The sequence below is a fragment of the Platalea leucorodia genome (genome assembly GCF_965183815.1).
Source record: "Platalea leucorodia genome assembly, chromosome: 3".
NCBI lineage: Eukaryota > Metazoa > Chordata > Aves > Pelecaniformes > Threskiornithidae > Platalea > Platalea leucorodia.
Window position 1 is genome coordinate 73,695,865 of NC_138825.1, and position 25,369 is coordinate 73,721,233.

The window sequence follows — 25,369 nt, forward strand, 5'->3', positions numbered from 1 at the left end:
TCACATTTGAGCTGCAGTTAACTGATATTCTACTAATACATGCTCTATTTTAAGATGTGCTCCATTCTAGTTACATTTTCATTTTATTGTACAACCTAAAGGGTTATGCAAATAGAAGTTATTTTGGAAGAGTTTTGCATGGTTAATTCCAAATGCAGATTCCTCAATTCCAGAATCAAATTAATCTTCCAACTAGGTTAAGTTTCAGCCTCCACATATACAAGCCTTAAACAGTTATATTTCTTCTAAAGAAAAGACTTTCAGAGATCTTGCTATTTTGGTCTGCTCTACACAGATCAAGAGCTGGGAAGAGGTTATAAGAAGACCTTCTCAGGGCTTGTCTGCCTTCACAGGAGGAACAAGCACAAGCATGAGAGCCTCACCACTGCATTTCTGTATTGCCGAAGGCAGCACGTGGATCCCAGCAGAGGAAAGGCTATGTGCCTTCTCTTATTTTCTTTTGGATTCACTGGCAAGAGAGGCAGGACTAAATAGAGACCAACTGCCTTGCGCTTCTATATGACAACTTAGTGCCTACCCAACTCAAAGTGTCTGGACACAGACTTAACCGGACTTCTGTCCACCAGATAGCAGAGCTCAGCTGGCATACGTTACACCGCATTACGTGGTGAAGCAGTGCCTGCTGAATGAAGCATACGTGCCAGGCTAAGCGAGTATGAGCTACATTCAGTCCTGCTACTAAGACTGTTTCATGTCATTGCCACAATTCCTGTATTTACGCTCAGCAGACTGATGAGCAATTCAGACTTCCTACTAGTCAAGGCTGCCAAATCCTGCTCAGGTAACAGAGAGAAAAAAAATTGCAATGTCTAAGTTAAACAGACAACCTGAATCTAACATGGTATTTTTATCTGCTAGCTGAAGAGATAAATATGATGGGGAAGGCCTGAGCAAAAGGGGAGGTGCTGCTACTTACTTCTGCTTTTTTTATTCACAGCTATTTTGACATTACTTCATTACTCTGATGGAGCTGGCAGCACAGCAGTCTGTCCGAATAAAATCCCAAATGCTTTCACCCTTGTTTTCCCTTGTGACATTAACAGCCACCGTAGCTAGCTTTTTACTGCGCTAGCAAGAATGCTATTTTCCATGGTTCAATGCAGTATATTTACCATTGTAATGCATGTATGTTCTGTTCACTTAGTTTATATCTATGCTAGAACCCTATACTTGTAGTATATTAAAAGAATAATAATACATTAGAATAAAAAGGTAAGAGACTCAACACTCTGTCAGGCTACACAACAAAACAGAACAAATCTCACCTAAAATTAGCAGTATCTGTATCAAATTAGGCCTTACTCAAGTTGCTTTTTTGAACATCTGAGTGTTTAACTGCAAAGACTTCAGTATATGTGCCTAGAATTCATTTCAATTAGTTTCATTTTTCAGTCCTATGACAATGTTTACATGTTTTCAAGCTGCCTATTTAGTCTCTGCATGCTTCAATAGCTGAATAGTGTTTAAAATTATTAGTTGAAATGTAAACCTTTTGGAAGAAAGGTCTACACTGGGATGCACTATTTGCAATTGCTATGCATCTGATACAGGGAGAATAGTATGTTTACTACTTTTCTCCCTCTCTTTTTTTTTTTCTCCTTCAGAAAAAGCCTTTTATCTTGGAATGAGAATTTTCAAGAAACCATTTTTTTTTTAATTTTAGACCAACAAGCTTCATTTAAATTTCATTTTTTTTAAAAATGATGTTGCTCTATATTAAAAACAGAATTTTCATTTAGAAATATAGACTCTGGGTGTTCTGACCTATTTTCATTTGAAATATCAGCACAAATTTTCAAATTTCTCAGCTGTTGCTGAATTTGCCTTTTTTTCCCCCTCCCCCCCCAAAAAACCCACCAACCTTTGGTGAAAGGAATATTGCCCAACTGTATTTGTGATGTTAGCATTGTTTGGCACAAAGCATACTTATCGTCTATACTCTAATGAAAAGCAGAGTCATCCCGCAAACTGTCAGCTTTCTGCAACAATGGAGGCTCGGGGAAGGATGGAATTATGAGGAATTTAGCAAAACCCACTGAATAAACATGATCTGAGTCTTCAATCCGTGGAAGGCAAGATAGGAGGAAAGGAAATAACTTCCACACATACTCTTGCTGCTTTTCAGCATACGTACGTCAGTGAATGCACTTGTTTTGACAAACACTTAACAAAAAGATGACCCCCTGAAACACAGTAGGTGCCACAGTTTTTTGGCACAATTCTTTGGGCATCTGAAAGCTCCAACAATGTGCAGATGTGCCTTTGCTTGGCAGGGCTGTACAGCTTGGCAATGCCATCAGCATCCAAAAACTAGATTTTCCTTGACTTGCAGCAAGTAAGTAGTTCCATTGGGCATCATGTTTTCAAAATACTTCTAGTACATATTAAACAATCACTTGATACAATATTGATGCATTCTTATAAAAGCAGGAGCTGGCTCCATGACTTCCACCTCTCAGCTGAAGTACCAGGGGGGTTTAAAGTCAGGATTTCTTATCTGCTGTCTCCCTCTGACTCTATGACTTGCATTCTCGTTTACACTGTGTATCACTTAAACAGGAGGAGAGGCATAGCCCCCAGGCAGAGCAGCCAAAAGCAACTGGTGAGGTTATTTACCTGGGAACTGGGAAGGACAGGTTTAAGTTCCCAAAGCAAAGGAGGAGATGACCCCTGCACAGACACCTCTTGGATGAAGGTTGTAGGGTACAAGGGCATAGTTCAGAGGGAAAAAGGTAAAGCCCTGCTCATCTCCATAGAAAAGGATGCTGGAAAGAAAGGTCCTGAGCTGTGGCCTTTGGGTGGATAAAGTTACACCTTCGCAGCTCTCTCAGGGAGACAGGACAGAAATCTTGGATGAACTTCCAGGTTATCCTCTTGCCTAGCTCCCAGCTCAGCGCACAGGGTGTTCCTGACTGCTGACCTTCTCAATGCATTGTGTAAGGAGACCGAGTGCATTGCTCTTTACTGACAATCTACCCTGAAAGACCCTATCTGTAAATCTGGACTGGACAGACTATACACAAGGGGATTTTTAATTCTTACAAACAGTGAGGTAAGAATTTCAGAATCAGTTAGATAACTGAATTTATATACACAGGTATATATGCATATATATTATACCTTGTACATCTGCCCACAGACTTTTGTTCTATTCAGTAAATTAAATTTTTCTAAGCAACAAAAGAGCAAACTCAATACTGCTGTACTCTCAGAAGCATTTCTATCAGTTCCTGAACGTTGCTGCATAGATGGCTGACTGAGTTGATACACTTCAGAAAAACGTTCCTGTGGTTTAGCACATACCTTGATTCATCAGAACCAGGCTTCCAGCCAGCAGGGCCACACAGTTGGTAGGCTGGTGGTTGTGGAGGTACTGGAAGCCCCATCCACGTCTGTATGATGTTTCGTACATATATCCCGAGGCATTGGCAATTACCTCAAGAAATCTCTCCTGTTGAGTCTTGCTAAGATAGCTGTACAAGAAGTCATACGCAGTGGCAAAACCAACTAAGGAGTGAGCGAGAGGGACCTCATCCCACGGGGCATCTTTCACTAGCCTGTCAATAAAGAAAGAGGCAATTAATTGAGTTTCACCTACTTATTTTTATCCATTACCATACTGTGAGGTGTGCATGACTGACTTACTTAATGTCTCTGAAGTTAGACAATTCCTGTTGAATTTTAACACAGTAGTAAGCTACTTACTGAGTCTCTGAGACCATTTTTTTTTCTTTCTTAAGTCTGGACAACGTTAACCTTCAAAGCTCATTAATTTTATTAGAAAGATTAAGTTGTTAAATATTAAAACAGTGCTTGCAATATTCTGGGTTTTGCTTGGAGAAACAGATATGCAGAATATTGATAATACAGAAACGGAATCTATTTATCTGAAGCAATATTCACATATTTTTTTGTGAGAAAGTAATACCCCATAGTTTATACTCCTCCAAAAGTCTGTAACAACCTTTTTCTTTAGCAAAGGAGCCAAATGTTCATAATTCCTGAATGGTAGCTATAGAACTGAAGTTGTTGTTAAAGCAAGTATAATAAAATAACTCACTATGCTGTTTCTTCATTTCCCAAATGCATTCAAGGATAGAAGTAGAGATGATGAAAATTTACTTTCATGACTACAGTTCAAATTAACATACTTATAGCATTGAAAAAACAGTGTTTAACATAAAATAGAGGTAAAATGATGCCACTACTCAAAAATATTTTCTAGGAACTACCTGCTTGTATCCAATAATTACATTGAACTTAGCAAAATAGTAAATTTGTACCAAGAAAATTCATAATGGAGGTGGAGGTAGTGTAGAACAATTCTTTCTCTTAAATCAAGCACATATTGTGTATCAAAGACTTTAGTTTTGCAGTATTGACAGTACTTTCAGGTCACAGTTCTACAGAAAAGGAAATGTGAAGGAATACATAGTGAAAAAAAATCTTTGATAAACTGAACAATCATCAGTTGCTTTCATGGTTGTTCTCTTCTTTCACTTTCTTTGCAATATATTTTTTGTTACAGAAATGAATTTTAAACTGTTGCGATGAGAGAGTGTCCTACTGCAATCAGTGGAAGTTGTGTTGTGCTCCTGAAGACGTGCACCTCCCAGCTTCAACTATTCTGTGACTCTATAAATACGATTTCACCTTAATTTGTGTAAGCAGTGGTGTGAAAAAACAGATGAGAAAAAATACCAAAAGAGCAAGATTTAAAAAAAATCCTCATTCTGCTATAGGAGCATTTATTTGCATTCAAAATGCATGAATGAATCACGTAGAAATTATGACCGTCAGCCTAGGGCACTGCAACTATGGTAAAACACAACATACACAAGTGAGAAAAATGACCTTTCATTTTTATTTCAGTATATCTAACATCACTGGAAGAACTCAAATGAACTTGGCACATTTGCACCTATATGTAAGGAAAGCCTCCGTATGCTTTTTGATTAGCTGAATTTCCAATAGCTTTAAGTGTTCACCTTCTCTCAGCTTCAATCCCATCTTCTGCTGAGTGAAGTTATACATTAATTTTTCTTTTTTTTAAATGAAATTTTTATCTCACAGATTTTAAATTAAATACATGAATATATTCAGCATTGAGCAGCAGGATTTGACCTTTTTTTTTGAACCAGGGTTTTTATTGGACTAGATTATTTTGTTTGCACAGTTTTGTTTCTTGGTTAACTGACAGGCATTGACAGAAAATGGTTGTGAAGAATATTAAGACAGACAGCTATAAGTGTGGTAACAAATAACTGTCAAAGCATCAGGAAAAAACTTTCTAGAAATTTACTACTCATCTTCTCCACATCCACGTGCTATTCTCTGTGGTCAATGTTGGGAACATTTCTCTCTCGTTTTTTTCCTGGTTCAAACTCTAAACTTATCAGTGAAGACTTCCAGCCAGGTATAGTAAAATTTCTTACTTATGTTTTCACTTAATTGTTGTGCAAAAAATTACAGACCTGTAAGCCAAAACATTTACATGCTTTTCCTAGATGCTCATTCTTTCTGTATTTCCAGATAAACTGAAAGAAAACGTAGCTGAACTGAGCAAGCAACTCTTCTGACTTTCCAGATTTATTTATACTGTGCCACTGAGGCACAAAAAATTGAAAATCTGAGTTAACTGGTTATTTGTCAATCTCAAATAATTCTCTGCATGCCTCTTTCTGCTTTTTCATCTTTCCTTATCATTGAAAAAGTTCTTAAAATGTTGTTAGTTCTATACATAAAAGTAAAGTTGCATTCTATGCTGGTTATATGCCACACCCTGGCACCGTCACTGCTGTCAGAAATCCTTTGACACATGAACATATATCTTTGACCAGCTATATCATGAATCCTAATTTCCAAAGTATTTGAGTTTTGCTTTTCACTAAACCTTTGCACATTCAGAAATCAGAGTTCAAATGGGTATAGGAAATACCACTTTAAAGGCCTCTGCCTGCAACCATTACAAAGTGATTGAGGCTAAGCTATACATTAGCGGGTAAGAGAAGAACAATGAAAGAATTTGCGTTAATTTAAAGCATTTAATTCAAAGTTCAGTATCCTTATAACAACATACAAATTGCTAATTAGAATGTGCTTAAAACTATTTAATGATCTTTACCTGACTTAATCTTAAATGGGATTTAACAGTGGAACTGATTTATTGCAACTTGTATCGTTAAGATGTATGTTAGCTTTATGTTTGGTTTCAAATGCAATACTGCATCAAATTCTATAGTATAAGAGCGTATGCTAGTCTCTGCGGCACCACTTCTGATAAAACAGAAAGCAGTCTTCTACTTGGGAAGTGCTAAATCGATCAGTCATGACTGCATTTAGGTTGTTGATTTCTTCAGAAAAAAAAAAAAAAAACCAAACAAAACCAAAACAACAACCTTCAGTGTAAAAAAATCTTACGTTAGGCATCTTAAGCCTACATCCTGGCATAGTTACCCACCTCAGGTTAGACAAAGTAATTTTGTCATAACTTCCCTCAAATTGCAATTCTGTATAGTAAGTCTTGTATAGAATTGAACAGAGGAGATGCACGCAAGTAATAGAGAAAATTAAAGATGACAATTTAAAGACCCTCATTTCTAAACATACAAAACCACAGTCAACATCTGTTCTTCAAATGAAGCTCTCTTGAAGAAATAACTCTTTAGCCGATATAAATCAATGCACCTCCATTAACTGCATTTCAGTGGAACCAAGCAATGTACACCAAACAATGTGGAACATGATTCGCAAGAAGAATGGTCAAGTAGCAAGCATTAAATGCTTTTTGTATCTAAATTACACTCTCATTTTTCAAATGGATCTCCAGTGTCAGATTTGGTAAACAGCCTGGCTGATAAACCGTGGGAAAGCATGGTACCATAGTCCTGCACTGAACATATTATGTGAAAAAAGTTTTCAGGGCTATCTATTAACTACTCTGCTCTGAAATATTAAATAAAAGGTGTGTGTATTTATACAAATAAAGATAGATAGGTAAAAATATGCCAATGCTTTGCACTGGAAAACAGCTATTTTCTAAGCCTCTCCGGAGTAAAACTTAGCATCAGACAGCATGAACCTCAGCTTAGCAATTAACTGTGTCTGAAGACAGCAAATAACCTTTACCTCAATGCTGCATTAGCCTCTTCGGTCTTTTAAAGGTATCAGATGTTACAAAAAAAGAATCCTAAGTAGATAAAAATATCTATAATGGATTCCTTAGTATAGAGCCACTACTTAGTTGCAAATATAAGTGCTTTTAGCAAAGGCAACTGTTCCAAAAATTCTAAAACATATTTTAGAATAACAGCTAAACCATAGATGCATCCCTGCAGATAGTACAAAAAAATATTTTTTTTTTTACACTTATATACCTATACCTGTATTTGGAAGAGGTGCCTATCTGGAGACTTGAGAAGGTTTATAAAAGAGCAAAAAGTGCTGAACAGGTTTGCTGCCCGTGATCAAACTCCATAAACATCCAAAGCCATATGCATCGTTCCGCACAAAGAACTGCTGTCTGGACAAATTCTGTGAATGGCACAGGACAAATACATGCCTGGGGTGTTCTTTTAAGTTCTCTTCATCTGTGTCATATAAAATATTTTTGTTACTTTATTTTAAACATTTAGAGTTTGATATAAATCCTCCGTGAAGAAACTGGAGAAATAAAGAGATCATGAATAAGGTTGGTATTATGGATAAGTAGCATGGTAAGTTTGGTATTATGGATAAGTAGTACCTGTGTTGAGAAATTTAGCATGGTGCAACGTGATTATCTGTTTTAGATTTGCCACCTTCTACAATGAACAATGAATCTGAAGGGGGAGTTAAGACCCAGTTCTTCAGTCATCAGTACATGATGTCAAGAACCATCACACATGCACTGCATTGTCCAAGGCTAAGAGCGTACATACCACCTTCACTAAATGCAATTCTGTGCTCTAAATAAGTATACCAATTGTATAAAATTTCAGATGGGAAGTAAAAATCAGTATCGACAACAACAACAAAAACAAGAAAAATTGTGGTAAGATTGCCGCAACCTCTCCATTTCTTGACAACATTCCTAATGCTGCTAATGTCTCTTCTCTCAGTAGACATGGTTTTCCATCTTTTTCCCTCATTTCTCTCTACTAGTAACTACTTCCTTACTGAAACCAGAAGTACTAGCATTTCTCTAAGAAATATAAGCCAAGAGGGAAAAACCACTGTCTGCCCAGTTCAAGGCAGGATTTAAATCAAACTCTCCTGCTTGAGTGAGTTCCCTGATCATGGCCTGTGGGATGTTTAGAATCACCTTTCCTTCACTTTGTATCCAGTTCTTAAAAACAAATCGAAGTAAATAGGAAAATAACACACTCTAGCTTAAGAAACAGAACACCCTTCCAGGCAGTGTGAGATCTGATTTCTAGCCTCTATGTCAACAAGTAATATGCCATCACTGCATGCAAAATGAAGCATTAAGCACATCCTGACACATATATTACACAAGTAATCCACATCCTGAAGTTTAATGCTCCAAACTTTCCCATGACAAATTACTTACTGCAGAGTAACTTGTGGAGGTTGAGGGCAGATTAAGTTAATGACTGAAGGAAGCATGCCAGTACTGAACCCCTCACTCTCACTAGGTTGGATGCAAAGGAAATGAGTCAAGGCTCTTTTCTAAAGGTTTATAGGTGAAAATTAGTTCAAGGACAGCTCTCTACTGCATTTTGATGCAATCTGCCTTAGACATGGTAGCTAGCTAACAGCATGCATTTTAGCTAACAATGCACATTAAACGTCAAGTGTGGATGCAAATGTGGCATGTAATGGGGCCAACTAACCTCTTGAGCCTGAAATCGATTGCGTAATTGTACAGTCTTCCCAATGCCAATGGCAATGCCCTGGCACTCTACAGACCCACTTCTAGGGGAAGGAGATACAGCTTTAAACCTCCCGTCAGGCAAAGGAGAGAAATATTCTTCCGTGGCCAGAGGGAGTATACCTACCAAGGAGTATACCTACCAAGGGGAATGAGACCACCAACAATTATTTTATAAACTAGACTCAATTTTCAGTATTTTTCTTACAAAGCCTCCAAAACAAAATATTTTCTTGTGCTCAAATGGAATATTTTTTCACTAATGGAACAATATCTTCCAATTTTTGTTTTGGAAAGAAAAAAGAAAAATCCTTGACAAAATCCGTTTCATCCAAAACAACCTCTCAGCTTTCACCCTTTCCACATTTTTCTGGTTGGCTGCCAAAACAAAAACCCCATTATCGGCACAACCCAAGTGCTCTGTCATTTGCGACAACAAAAATGTTAAGAATAAAAAACATCCTTGAAAAACTGATGATTTATATTGCCGGTGCCTAAGGTAAAACATGACAAGTTTGCCCCTATCTCCTCACCAGCCGTGTTTCAGCGGCAGCCCCTCTGACGTGCTCATGTTCATTGCAGCTCAGTTCAGAGGAAGACAGGCAAAGGAGTGGTTAAATATAGAGGGCTACATTCATATCAATATGGAAGAAAAAAGGCAACATATAGACAAAATTTTTTAGAAGTTTTAAGAGCTTACTATAAAAGCAGGGTTGTACTGCTTAGGTATTGAGGAGGCAACTAAAACTTTACTCCTTTGGATACCTTCATCTACTTTCTATCCTCTTTCTCTCTGTTTCCCCATAGGTCTATAATCATCATTCTGCCGCTTCTAAAGCTTCTTTCAGATCCTCTTCTCTCATTTTTGGCTTTGATCACAAGAGGGTCCTTTTCACACCGGGCTCGCTCTTAGTGTCTATCATGATCCTTCTGCGTTGACACATTAACAAACAAGAACTGAGGCTGTTTTAGTAGTACTTAGTGCCATATTAAGCAAACACAGAAACTTAGTTATGTTATTATTTCAACAGATTACCTCTAGCTCTCATTGTAGCAAATTTTTATACCAGGCATGCCACAAAGTGAGCTCCCTGTAGCTACCACAGAACTTCAGAGCCAATTTATCTCCTAGAGATCCTACCAATTAAAAAAGAAGGTATAAAAGAAACTCTTCAAAATCCAGCTAGCCATTTAATTTCACAGTCACGCACTATTTCTATTTTTAAATGCTACATATGAAAAAGATAAAAACAGCATGAGGGTTTGATATTTCACTTACTAATATAATATATATTCCAGATACCAAATTCATCCTCCTACCCTTCCTTTTCTTTTTCTTCCTCCCTGTAGGAGACTATCTCAGCATCCCCCAAGCTTCTTTTATACTAACTTCTAGGCTGCAGTCTTATAAAACCCTCCTAAGTTTTCTTTGAATGTGACTGCTGGTTGATTATTGGGAGTCAAACAGATGTTCTAAATTTGTGGTGTCAGCACAGTGACTCGCTTTATTTCAACTCGGCACATGTGAATTTATTTTAGTTATGCATTTATCTACACATTTAATTATTTATATTTATGTATTTTCACTTTGTAATCCATATTGTTCAACACTGAGCACTATCTGGATACTTACAGCAACGGTCCTATAGCGTGCTCCAATACTTTTAATAAACAGGGACTAACAGAAGGCTATAGGATCGCTGGTTAATAAGAAATAGCAGAAAGGTCACGGATTTGTTATGCCACAGCCTCCCGTTAGCTTCTCCTTACTCGCGGAGATTTCCTTGGAATGTTTGCATGTGCTCGACAGTAATTATCTCCCCTCTGAAACCCACGGAGCCAGGCTTACTGTCAAATCCCACACCTTACTGCACATTGGTAACATACTTGTCTTTAAAAACGGTGCATCAGCTATATGCAGAAAAAAAAAAAAGAAGTACAGAAATCTTGTGACTGGCAATTGCAAATGGGGATGTCTCTCCTGCTGTAAGAAGGGTGAAGAAGTTATGAACTTCCAAGGCATTTCTTTATAAGGCAGGCTTAGTAAAGAAGACAGTTTTTCACTGCTTTGTCCAAAACACAGAATCTGACTGGACTCTTAGTTCTGCACGATGTGTGACTCCGATTACATCACTCCGCTCAGTGCGGGAACGGGCCGAGGCGGCATATGGAAAGAATCACGAGTACAGATCCCCTCGGCCAAAAACACACTTCTGGTGGGGAGTGCTCTAGGGGCCAGTCAGAGATAAAAATGCCAGAAAACGCATCTATATCCTCTGTTCTCTGTAAAACAAGATAATACAGCTTAAATATAAGGACAAACTTTCCCTAGGATTTTAGACAGCATCTAGATATCAAATCCCAGGAAAACCACGCGAGTTATTTAACACCTGCTTTTAATTTTTACAGGCAAAACCATTAATCTATTTTTACTGAAATATTAATGCGCTACGTTTCCCTGCTCTTGCTAGTCTCCAAAACATTGCCCGTTCCCATATTATTTTGGGTGATTGTTATAGTTAGCTATTAGCCATTGCCCCTTTGTTTATTTTAAAACGTAAACCTTCTCCAGGATGTAGCAATTACGGATGCTCTGTTATGAGCAGCATGCCTATCAACAGCGGTTGTTAGGACAAACGGCTCAAGCTCTGTCAGCCTACATGAATGAGACCTCAGTTAAGGGTGTACTTTATTATGTGATGTAAAATGACTATTGTAATAGATGAGAAAAGACAAAAATGCTTGATTACATGCCCCTTCCATGTAGGTATCAGTTACCAGTAGACTTTCTCATAATTATATCCCGAGATATTGAACCACATTTGAACTACTGAGGATTCTCACTAATGTAAAGATGAAATTTAAAATGTCAGTCTCCTTAATCTCCTGGCATTCTGGGACAAATAACCAGCAACATTTTAAACTATATTTATTTTATCCAACTGCTGCACACACTACCAAAATACACTTTTTCTTCTGGTAAGGCTTAAATTTTATTTAATATTGCCACAAAAATTAGAGGAAACTCATCCAACTGGATTTTTTTTTTTAATTTTAGAGCTATTTTAGAGTCAATGCCGTGTCAGCAGAAGTCAAAAGAAATCCAGATGATACTGTTGAAAGAATCAAGCTGCCAACAAGGCCTCTATATGACTACCAGGTTTAACTTTCCAACACACATTGATGAATCTGTCGGTGGTAAAAAGGCACTTTTCATGCAATTTACATGGCAGTTTAGGCACCTACATTATAGAGGAAGTCTAGGAGAGAAAAGTTCCTCTGATTTACTTATCTTACCGATACCTCTCTGGACAAGCCCTCTTTACCGATGACATGAGGAGTTTTGGCAGATGAGTCTCCTAACATTCAAGGCTCCAACCTTGGGCAACACCAAAACTGCTCCTTCTTTCCACTCTCCTGATCAGAACACATGTGCCCTCAAATTATTTAATAAGGGTAACATTCATAATATATCACCGAGAATGATATTTTCCCCAAAGTCTGAGGGAAACTAAACATGCCTAAACAGACTGGACAACTTCTTTTTTTTAAATTCCATCCCCATGACATTGCCCGAACAGCTCATGTACAGTCTTACACAATGCTTTAGATGCCGTAACATCTAAATGCCTGCTAGAGCTCAGGCCACAACTCTCCTATTTGCCATGTTTGTTCTCCTAGTCTTATCCTAAGTGGAAAAGTGTGTGCAGTAACATGTTTTCTGGTACTTTTTAGTTGAGCTTCTTAGGAAAAACAGATTTACATAATCTGTCTGTCCACTCCTTCAGCTTCTGAACCTGATGACCTATTTGAACAAAACGAGACAGAGCACTACATGCTTCAGAGATTTTACATTCCTACAGTTTCCTGAAAACCACTGTTGGACAAGGGAGAGGGATCTATATTACTGCCATCACTGATGGAGCTATAGTGTGAACTCCATGTTGACAGCATTCAGCCATAAGTTCTCAGGGGAAAAACAAAAATGGAAACCAGATCCATGTTTCTGTCACAGCATTTGAAAAGCTGGCCAGCTGGAGATTATACAAAGGGCAGCCTATCCCAACCCTATCGCCCATGTTCCTGATTTCCTCCTTCTGTACTTCCCCTACTAAGTGCATTGCACCCGCTTCTTTTGCAAAGCGGAGAACCTTGATTAAACCTTGATTGTTTGCTGAATGACATGTCTATATCAGAAGGGAAAGATAGGAAAAGCATGGCTTCTCTTTTACCAAGGTATGCAAGATACATGCTTGAGAAAAACAGTAGTTTGGGGGAGGTAAATCTCATCAAAGCCAAGTGGAAATAGGATATCTGCTCAGTTCTGATTGGTATCTGGTCAGCTGGGACAAAGCAGAGCATTACGGCAAGGGACAGAGGAACCACAATTAATCCAGGGGAGGAATCACAGGACACAAGGAACTGAAATGAGGTTACTGAGACAGTGAGTGAGACATAGGAAACTGAGAAAGACAGACACAAATAAGTTCCACTCCTCAAAATATTACTTGCTTCTCTTTCTTATTCCATTAAAACAGATGGCCCCGTAACTGTGTTTACACTACCCAAAGCAAGTTAAGAAAGAGTGCGAACAATGAAACTAGGGAGGAAGGTGTTGACTTTGGAGCAGTCCGTAGGTCCCGTTGGAGATGGTTACACGTCCTTGGATTCACCTCTGTACGACTCTATCCCTCTGCCAGTGTGCCAGGAGAAACACAGACTGCCTCTGGAGGCAAGTAAGACTGAAGCTTTGTATTGCTGTGCTTCAGTGGAAGATTTTGGAAATCACCACCACCCTGCTGTGCCAATACTTTTCTTCCCAACTCCCATGTGTCCTCTCTTCTGTGACACACAAGCAACGTAAGCCCAGTGTGTTCCTTCTCTCTCCCATCACTTCTTTTGTTCTAGTTCCTATATTTCTGTGGCATTCACCACTTTAATACTTGGTATAAGGGAACGCCAACACTGTAATACCTTTTAAATCATGCCCATCAAGAGGATATGGATTCCAAGTTATGCTAGCTCAAATCCAGCATAATTCCAATGACAGTCCATGGATAGATGCCATTTATAGGACACTACTAGTTCATCTTAACCCAAAGAAGGTAAGGAATAGTAGTTTGAGCAATGCTTGAACAGTTAATGCTTCTTCCTGTGCTGACTTGAAACCTGACTCAGACTTCTGCTGAGCTGGTGCCGCCACGGAGCTGTAGGACAGCAGCTACAACACAGGGGAGCGGTGCCCCATTGCAGCTCCAGCTCGCTGCCTTGCGCAGAAGCCACTGTCCCGGCAAAGCCCACGTTTCCATCCTCTGACCTCCTCACAGTGGCAGCAACCCTGGGCCACCGTCTGCAAGGTGCAATGAGTGGCAACTGCTGCAGGGGGGGTAGGGAAAATGTGTCTGCCTGAGAAAAAAAGGGAGATAAATTGCTGGTGGGTATGAAAAAGGGAGATGAAGAGAAGGAGAGAGACCTTGGAGTCCCAATTGCTAGACTCACTCATACAGTGAGAACATTAACTTCTGTCCCCATAGAAAGAGTGTGGCACAGTGAGGACAGAGTAACTTGTGGATGACAATTCACATCCAGGTGAAGTTAATGCAGGAGGTGGTCATCGAAATGCCAGTTACTCAGTTCCAGTAAAGTAATGAGATGGACAACTATCACGTCCTAGCATGTCTTAAGGAGAGGCCCAAGAACTGTACAGCCAAGTGGAGCTGCCAAGTCTGAACCGAAGCTCAGGCAGATGTTAGAGCAGACTGCAGAAACTGAAGAGCGTCATTTTTACCTACACCTACTTATATCTTTTTCATAGGTCCCCCTTTCCTGAATTCTTCCTAAGGACAAATTACCCAAAAGATACATATGAGTCTGGAAAAAAGAAATTAAAAATAACACTTTAGAACTTCTTGCCACAAATCAGATGTGAAACCCTGCCTTCTGATTGGGAGTGGGTTTGGATTATTTTTTTTTTTACTTTACAGCAATTAGGATGGTACACAAAGGATCATGCTCCTTCTTTCAGCATTAATTTGCAACAGGATAAGTCCAGTGAAGGTGAAAAGCTGTGTGTCACTGCTGGTCCAGATGAGGGTAAATGCATTCAGCAAGTTAGTCACTGTTAAAGTGAATGTTAGAACAACTGAAATAATTTAAGCAATTCACTCATCCACTCAGTCCTCCAACTGCAAGCACTTTACACAGTAAGAACAACTTAAAAAAAAAAAAAAGACAAAAATCTACCAACTAGGCTGAGCCGCCATCCTCTCCATGTAATCCTTGGCCATGCTGATGGCCTCGATGTTTTCAGGGTAGAGCACACAGAACATCGCCAGGGCCCCGAGGTTGTTGCCATAAATTTCATTCCACCGAGCGCTGAACTCCTTCGGGTCCCAGGGAGGAAGGTACTCCAGGGGATTCGACAGCATCGTTTGCACTGCCTCAACCAGACGAGCCGCAATGTGCTGGTGCGTGGTGGTGGCCTGGAGACGCAGAGCCTCCACGTCGCCTTTGGAGAAGTAGAGCATGGGGTAGCTGTCATAGTTGGCATTGACAAAAGGAACCATCGCGTCCGGGTCCTCCCTGGCGCCGTAGGCAAAGGCGAAGCAAACCACGTGTATTAAAAACACACTTGGGGCTCCCCGTGTGTGAGTCCTCATTGTGGCATCAGATCTCCAAGTCGCAATGGCAGCCAAACCATCTTTAAAATATCCTATGGCAGACGGATGTGAGAGAGAGAGTTAGAAAATGCATCCATGAGATACTATAATTCAGGATGCTCTCTAGGAAATACAATTTCACCTAGACTTAAAGAACCCCACGCATTGCCCAAGTGGCTTTCAAATCATTTCTATATGAATACTTCAGACAAAATACCTACTGAGCAATTCATCCTAAAGGAAAACCTGTACACGTTGAAGAAAGCCTCTCCCTCCCACATCTTTCCCTCTAGTAGCTGATACAAGACGAAGGAACACACTGACAGCTCTTGTACTCAAGATTTCAAATAACTGCAACGGTGCCTAATATGAAGCAGTGCTGACTGTACTGGCAAGTAGAGAAGGGTGGGAGGGGAGGAGGAAGGGGGAGAGCCGGGGAGCTTGTGCTGGCGGCAGCCAAGCCTGTGTGCTGCCTTGGCTGATGTTAGCAGCTGGAGAGGGAACGATGAGGAATGCTGGAGGTTTGCGCCGGGGTCATTTTATACTGCGCTTGAGGCCTCCGGTTCTGACACGTCCTCGTTTTCAAAAAAAAAAAAAAAAAAAAAAAAAAAAAAAAAAAAAAAAAAAAAAAAAAAAAAAAAAAAGAACAAGTCAGAAAGAAAAAAGAGAAAGAGAAAGCTGCAGAGCCTTAGAAAAACAGCTGCAATACCTTGCCTTCAGGGCATTTAGGGGTTTTGCATCATCATCATCATCATCATTATTATTATTATTCTTTTTCTACGGGGCTCTCCATTTTGCACGTGGAGATTTACTGCCAGCTACCAAGACGGCTGAACGTTGAATTAAAGTGCATATTTTCCTCTGTACATGACTTCTCAAAATGTGCTCAAATGGCAAATCTATGCAGAGGTTAAATGCAAGTATTTAAACATAGTAAGTTACCTCATAAAAATTACAAACTATCTAGCCTGAAGTCTCAGATAAAACATGGCCAGGGTCCCCCTGAGGAAAGCCAGCAAATTCCTAGAATTCTTCCGAGGGGAAAGGTTACAGAAAGCAGACCCAAGAGAGACAGTTTTATGTAAATAATGAACAGTAGTTTTCAATTATTAAAAGGAGAAATAGACAGAAGGAAAGAAAACCTAAAAACAAATATGAAATGTTTTTTCCATGGAAAACCTGTTTCATAGGATTCAGTCATAAAACTCGCAAGAAGCTGAAGTACAGAGCAACCTTTTATTTCTCCCCACAGCTCCCTACCTAGAGATGCCAAAATTTTCTAACAGAAACTTAGGCTACTAAAACCTTATTAAGAGACTCACATCCTGATTCAACAATATCATTAGTATGTGCATAGACAATGAGACAACCTTGATAGACTGGGTCCCTCCATGAGTACTGGGTACACAGACCCTCTAGGTGCTTGTGTTCAGCTCCTAAAATTAATTTGGGAGCAGGCATCTTTGGCCAAGAAGTACATCTCTTCTTGTGCATTCCTGCCTAGGGTAAAAATAATATTGCACCCTGTAACTGCCTACATTTATATATTACAGTGTGTAGCATAATTGCTTTAACAGAATGTAACGGAAGATGACATTTTCATAGTATATTAATGCATTTTGCAAGTAAGTTTTGCCCTTTTTTGGATGTAAACCAGTCATTACAGGACACATTTACGCATATCACAGGGTGGTTTATTTGGTAATGCTTTTACTATCTCTCTCTTTTACTATGAATCTCTTACTACGTAGTCTCTCACCACATACACACATACAAAGAAACATGCACCATAGTTTATCCAAACATACTCAAGTCTATTCATATTCTCATCTATAAATAAGGAAACCATACAACAGTATACTTTGAAAGGAAGGAGGTACAAACCAGCCAAACCAGTACCTCATGTTTGAAACACAATGTCATTTTTTTAACTGTTGAAAAGAACTGCTTTTTCATAATTAAAAAAAAAAACCACCATAGTTTTTTAAAGCCTCTATGATCCTTTAGAACTGGGGGCAGAGGAAAGAACCTAAAAAAAAAATCCGAAAAAAGCAAAAAAGCCTGTAACTTTTTCTGTGATGATCATACATTGAAAGAAGTTTCCTAGCTTACATAACCAGAAAAAAATCCCAGCTAGCAGTACGGACTTCATGCATTCTTTTCCTTGGTTTGATTTCTGTAAGTACTTCTGCACATTAATGAGAATTAAGCACGTACATAAATTTAGGGACGGTTTTAAGAGTCCCCTAAATTAGGGTCTTTCTGACCTGAGATTAGGGAATATACAGTAAGGTTTCCAAGAATTCCTTTGTAAATCTGGACACACATTTCCCAGCATTTCACCATCATCAAACACCTCTGGTGTTGTCTAAAACTCATAGCGCGTATTTTAAGAATTCAGTAACCCCCCTTATGCATGTGTGCATTTAATAGAGAAGGTAAACCCTTTTTTAACCTTGTACATGAGAAGCAACCACCATACCACATTGTTTAGACTAACAACAGCATAACTGGAAAACCAATCTACAGTATATTCATAGGCAGCATAGGCAGAGTCAAGATCTGGAAGAAAGTCAATAGGCAGTGACAACAGCAGGACTACGAAGTGATTCTTATTTATTCTTGGTTAAATCACACTGACACCCTTCCTATGATATGAAGACAATAACCCATGGCAGCCATGATTCGATAAGGCCAGTGAGCCCTGTCCCGTAGCTTTGCAGGTCTCAGCCTGGTGTGACTGGTGGATGGGAGGAGGCAGCTAGAAAGGAGTCCCCCTTCCTTTCCATGCAAACCTCTGTGGAGGCACCAGCCACAACCACGTGGAGAGAATCGTCCACGTGAGGCCCCAGGATGGCACGACTACGGCTCAAACTGTGCTATGGAGAGCAAGGAGAGAGACAGATGTTCCATGTTTTCTCATCTGTGATGTCCTTAAAAGCGGAACCAGCAAAAATAATAATGAAAACAATCACAAAGCTCCAAACAGAATAAACACGTGGATATGCAGTAAAAACTATCACCCAGATAGTGAGGAAATACAAACTGGGTGGTTCTGGATACAGCCACGACAAACCACCACCGCAGGGATTTCAAACGGCAGAACTGCCTTCAACCACGCACACCATCAAGCACTTCGCTGACTAGGACCGGACCTGGCCGCACACTTACAATGAAGTAAATCAGGCAACTCCGTAGGGCTAATGGGCACGATCACCATTCCTCAGTTCAGTAGCTGTTTAGAAACTACACTGATTGATAAGATATATATAAAAAACACTTCAAAAATTATCAGGTGGTTGCAACAGAACAAAAGCACCTTCAGCAGAAGAATGTGACCAAAACCAGTAACATTTAGGGATTATTTAGAATTCATTACAATGGTATAAATGTACCGGGACGGGGGGAGGGGCGGACCACACCAAGCCAAAAACACTGAAGCAGAATGCATATTCAACCGTGTTGAACTCTATAGTTTGAGGCTTCCTTAGTCAACTTACTTGCATACTGAAAGCTGAAAAACACATAGCACTGTTCAAAGACACACATACGAACCTCGATTATCTGCATATCTTAGGTGAAGCCAGATGTGTATAGATAACTGGCCACATAAGCTGCACCTTACCCGTTGTGAGTGAACCCGCTACAGGTTTGTTTGATACACAGGGCCGAAAAGAATAGGTGCTTGGGCCCTCTGATTGCTTAAATTGCACTCACAATACCATTTTTTAAAGTCAAAAGAATTTCTTACTCTCATATTGCACTACATCATTACTAGCTACATCTTCCAAGAATAACTTTACCAAGCAACTCAACCTTTTCTGACAATGAGGGGGTTTTATTCAGTTTGGAAACCATGACCTGATAAAGTATTAAAAATTAAAAAGAGAGTGAAGGATGCTTGCCCATGGAAGAAAACGCTAATATACCACATGCTTTAAAAAGCACGTCACTTAATCCTAGATTGAAAGACCATTTGCCATGATTTCCACTCCATTGCCAGCAGAAACAAACAGTAAAGAACATCAATTATTCTAGAAAAAACAGACTAAATCTTAACTATTTCAGTTCTCCCCGTCTGCATCAATGAGTAGATTTTCACCTGCAGCAAAAAAAAAAAAGCATTGTAAAACTGATGCCAGTAACTGAACTGGACAGTGGTTTATACAAATAAGTTCACCAAATAAACTTGGTTTGATACCATTTAAAGAAGAGAGGCCCTTTTGTCACAACTTAAATTACGTGATAAGATCACCTTGTTCAGCCATTCAAAAGTACTATACTAAAACTAAAATAAGCAATTTTAGCATCCAGTGCTAAAACAGGTAAGAGGGTCATAGCTATTTTAACAAGAAATGGTCAACCACCAGCAACAACTGCTGCCATACCAATACTGTGAAACTAATAGGTAATGTTGCAATGAGATAGATGTACATGGTATCTCGTCCCATTAAATGGAGATGGGTGTGCATCTTTTTGTACCGATGCTGACAGCTGCCAAAACAAAACTGCTTGCCACGAAGAGTGCTAGGTTAGATCACAGAGGAAAAAAGAAAACTTCTGTAGGAGGTCTTTTTTGGCACTTTGTCCAAATACCTCAAATAATTAGCAAATCTTTTCACACACGCTGCAATTGACTTTGTTGCTGATAAGAGAAGCAGCATCTATAAAACTGAATTAATCAGCTGGAAATGGTAGTGGTTTAAAATCATGACACTTACATCAACTGGAAAACTGTTTTGTCCAACATTGTCAGTTTTACCACTGATCTAAATATTTTGCAAACATATTTAAAAATGGGAGAGCAATTAAGTCCTCTAACCAAATCCAATGACATTTAAGTACTAAAAAATGCAGGGTAAGTCAATGAAAACAGAGAGGTGAAAGGGTCAATAAAGACTAATTCCGATACATATTGCCATTTGGTTCCTACTGACTCACAGAAACGTATCCGATATAGCAAAATTAGGCAGCAGATGGAATGGGACCAAGAAAACTATAAACTTATCTTTGTACTGTAACAATCACAATAAATCTACTGACCAAAGGCCCAAGCTGTATAGTTCCCACATCAGCAAGCAGTACTGCTGAGTCCCTCTCAAAGCTGCGGGGCTGGACAGCAGTGCAGAAAACTCCCATGTCCCAGGATAAGAGCAGTCGGGAGTCCTTCCTCCACCCGCCTTTTGGCCAGCGAGATAAAACCAGTGACCACCTGTCTCTCCAATAAAAATGCTGGAAAGGTGTAAAAATCACTGCTTACAACTTGAAAAATACCTATTACAACCTTAACCACTGGGGACATTACTTCATTTCTTCCTCTGATTTTTTCAGTATGAGAAATATGCTACATCACAATTATATAATGTCAAAGGTATTTAAAAGCATAAATACTGAAATTGCAAATATAATTCAGAATCTACAATAAATAAAGCACAGCTCAGGTACCCAGGTGTTACTATTGCACCTGTTCCGCGGTGATCTGAAGTACTGTGAAAGAAGCTTTGTATCAACTTTTATGTCTGAATAACAGCTGTGCTATGAAAATCATAAAGGCAATCAGAAACAACCAGTTCCTATAGGAATTATCAGTATAGGATATCATGTCAGCAGTCAAGATTTAAACTTGTGTCTGTCCTTTGTTCTATGCACAAAATTCAATGGACCTACTTCGAGCAGTACACAGCCATGTGAGACCATCACTCTGGGGGAACGGAGGGTTGCATTCATTCTCCACCATGCTACAGATAGGACAGCAACTGCAAAGTATTTTTGTAAATTTACAGTAGGACGCGTAAGGTATCTGCGGTGGAAGTTTCATCTATTTATTCCTGTCATTTAAAAGCTTATTTGTCTATTTTACCACTGTATATATAAATTAATGGGCATGCACACGCACACGCTGAATGCATAACCTTCTCTCTGCCTCAAGCAAAAACAAGATTTCAATTGTCTGCATGCCCAAACCATAATCTGGGAATTTGGAATTTTCTTCTATTTTATAATTTACCCTACTGCTTTCTCAGTAATTTTTTGGTTGCACTAACATTACTATTCCTAACCCTTAGTGGGATCTTTTATTCCATATTTCACTGTATCGAATGAGTAAGAAAGTCATTTTGATATCCAGAATCCAGAAGGCGATCATTCCCAACCAGTACAGACATGCCTGTTAAGGCATTCACATTCAGTGAATGAAAGCTCAGTCCCTTTTACCATCAAAGGCATAAAACTATAAGCTACTACAGAAAGATTTCCTTTAGAGCACCAGCATTTTATCTTGAGCTGAAGTACTTTTAAAAGGCCATTTCGATAATTAAAAATATAGTTACCATCTTTTACAGAAATGTTTTCACAGACACTAACACTAATGGAAGACAGTTTGAGAATTTCCATATAGGCCAAAAGGATACATTAACTACGTTTGTCCGTGCCATTGTCCCCCTGTACTTGGCACTGGTGAGGCCGCACCTCGAGTACTGTGTTCAGTTTTGGGCCCCTCACTACAAGAAGGACATCGAGGTGCTGGAGCGTGGCCAAAGCAGGGCAACGAAGTTGGTGAAGGGTCTGGAGCACAAGTCTTATGAGGAGCGGCTGAGGGAGCTGGGGTTGTTTAGTTTGGAGAAGAGGAGGCTGAGGGGAAGACTTTATCACTCTCTACAGCTACCTGAAAGGGGGTTGCAGGCGAGGGGGGGTCAGACTCTTCTCCCAAGTAACAAGCGATAAGACAAGAGGAAATGGCCTCCAGTTGTGCCAGGGGAGGTTTAGATTGGATATTAGGGAAAATTTCTTCACTGAAAGGATACTCAGGCACTGGCACAGGCTGCCCAGGGAAGTGGTTGAGTCTCCATCGCTGGAGGTATTTAAAAGACGGGTAGGTGTGGTGCTTAGGGACATGGTTTAGTGGTGGACTTGGTAGTGTTAGGTTAACGGTTGGACTTGATGATCTTAAAGGTCTTTTCCAACCTAAACGATTCTATGATTAATGCCCCAGAAGTCAATCAAACCACTCATCCATCTATTATATTGTTACAGCACGTAGGGCACTTTTGGCGCCTAGGACTATGATAGTAACAGACACTGTAGAAACACAGAACAAAAAGCGCCTGTAACAATTTGGGTGGTGACACCGTATTAATTTGGCAGCTGCTAAGAAGTAACGCATCTTCCCAGCCTACACACGTAGACCCATTCGGGGGGTCTGTAAGGCTGTGAAGCCTTCGGTGTGGGGTATCAGAAACCACGCATAGGGTCTCCTCTGACAGCAGCCTACAACCCAAGAGTGCAACTGTGCCTCACGAGAGGAAGCGAGCAACGGAAGGGATTATTTGAGGTAAGCAAGAGCGTGGCCTCTGCACGGACTGAGTGGTACCACCACGGTGCGCAGGGAGAGCTGGAAAACCTTCAGAGGGTGATTGCAATGCCCGGGAGGCGCAAACAGAGGATAGAAAGAAATAATCATACATGCAAAAGGGGAAAGCCAATTTTACTGCTGCCAAAACAGAATTCCTCCCTGTGCCTAATCCAGCCCACTCAAACTGCTGCATGCCATGCAGCTTCCCTCGCTTTTTAGGAGGCCGATTACGGCACCAGAAACTTCTGATACCGAGACTACTGTTTCCATTTCTGACTTTAATTTCTATCCTCTTTTCCAACTAATACTTCTTTGTCAGCCTTGACCTTTACTCTTCCAAATACTTGTAAATGTTTTAAGTCCCCTGGCTTGGTGTTCTCCTCTACTATGTATAACTAACAGTTTTAATCTTTCCTCCTTATTGTTTTTATGGTCCTTCATTCAATTGCCTCCATGACTGGCAATTCTTTGGAAACAAATGGAGTGTTTATGCTGGAGTTTTACAAAACCGGTTCTTGCTCTCTGTATATCTATATCTACCTACAGACTTCAGTAGCTGAAGACATCACATAAACATTTTTATTTGTAAAGCATTTCCACAGGACATCATATTAATAGACGGGAATTCTAAAACGCATCACATCCTTCGGTTGCTATGGGATCAAAATACATTTTAACTATGTTTCCATATCCTGTTTATGACTTAGTCTTGCATACAAAACTATATTTAACGCAAATAATAAATAAAATTTTAAGTATTGTGACAGCATATAGGAGCACCAGCAAAGTCCAAAGACACCTATGCTAGTCAATTTATGAACCTAAAAGGACTGCAACATAAGCATTTTAAATCAACACTTGCTTTTATATTATCTACATATAATCTTATGATGGTGTACGCAGACCCCAAATGTGTATTCACAGAGAAGAACTACTCTTTCTACCGGATAAATGCCTCTGTGTTTGCAGACCTAAACTGCACCACTCTACCTGGTAGTCACTTCTCACTGCAGATCAATATGCTGTTCATTCTTATTGGTACAATTCTGTTGTTACCTCTGCTGCTTTCATCTGTTATCTCATTATCTACATTTTCTATATATATCTAGATGTAGCATATAGTCTATCTATCTATCTATCTATCTATCCATAGATACAATACATATGTACCCAGATGCAGCTGATTTTTTTCAAGGTACAAACTTGGAGAAACAATAAAACATATTGTCCTATAGTTCCTCTGGGGTTATTACTGTCTTCACTGCTGCCCAGAATACCCTTGATAAAAAGTGACAATTACATTTTCACGGACAGAAGCCTCAAATGCAGATGGAGTTAAAAGGCTACATTATTCCTGCAAAATTTTGCTACTCACAATTGGCATGACCAATTTGTGTGAGTAGGCATCAACACAACCATTAACTTACAGGTTAATTATGACATTTAGAATTTTATAATCTCATTTCTGACCTTGAGTTGTGCAGGCACGGCTCTCGCAGCAGAACTGAAACCTGACAGATCGTTTTGGCAAAAAGTGTGATGCACATTAGTTAAAAGGATCTGATGAAAAAGCTTTAAAATGTCATGACAGCCACAGAAATGCTTTCAAACAAATGCTGAAAATGCTTCAACAACTCCAGGCAGCTATTTGATTAGAAGACTTAAGAGGGCCTACCAAGCTTATATCAAGCATTCAGCATATTTACTATTTCTGACAAAAAACAACAAAAAAACCCCAAGAACATATACCAGGACAGCTGTGGTGAAAGAACTCTTATGTTAAAATTACGTTTATCTGGTACCGAAATATAATACCTGCCTGAGTCATGATCAAGGTCCCTACAATCCATTGCCTGCTCTAAATAACGCTATTGCCGATTCCTACTATATACTCTGTGAGTCTAAGCAAGGGAAAAAAAAGAAAGAAAGACCAAACAAAGGTGATTTCAGACTGTGTACATAATGGCCACATTGTGTCTGGGCTTTAACACCTGACCGTGTCCCCAGAGCGGATGAAAGCGTGATGTCAGCACCTGATGTGAGAAACTATTTCCAGCGCTCTGTCCTTCATGTGATTCCCAAAATGGCCAGACCCCTCCGGTCGGCTCTCCATTACCAACATTTCTGCTCAACTTCTACTGACAAAGTATTCATGAGAAAGGTCCCAGGTTACATCAGCTAAATTTCCTTTTTCCTAGCAGGCGTCAATCCCCTCCCCTGCTCCGTTCCCATCCTGAGCAGGTAACCGAGCCCAGCCAAAGTGCAGCGCACAAGGCTTTGGGGTTTCTGCTAACGCAGCTCTGTCACACCTCACCCACCGTCAGCTGGGCTAACAGACATCGGTACAAAGCTTACCCCCCCAAGCAGAGAAGTAGCTCAAAGGAAGGGCTTTCTGCCAAATATGGAGCCTATTTATAATAAATATGTGGCTACAGTCTTGAACGCAAACTGGCACCATGGTTTAAC

At 39.7% G+C, this 25,369-nt stretch overlaps 1 protein-coding gene across 6 annotated transcripts in view; it reads right to left on the reverse strand.

Moving 5' to 3' along the window:
- NT5DC1 (5'-nucleotidase domain containing 1) overlaps window positions 1-25,369 on the reverse strand; it is a 199,596-nt gene that overhangs the window by 7,413 nt on the left and 166,814 nt on the right. For 5 of the 6 annotated variants that reach the window (XM_082307059.1, XM_082307056.1, XM_082307055.1 and 2 more), the window contains 2 exons: window positions 15,137-15,605; window positions 3,325-3,578 (listed from right to left, as the gene is read on the reverse strand). In XM_082307059.1, the coding sequence (XP_082163185.1) occupies window positions 3,325-3,578; window positions 15,137-15,605 (723 nt within the window). Of the gene's footprint in view, window positions 1-3,324; window positions 3,579-15,136; window positions 15,606-25,369 lie in introns of those variants that run through there. The other variant, XM_082307058.1, reaches the window with a different exon arrangement.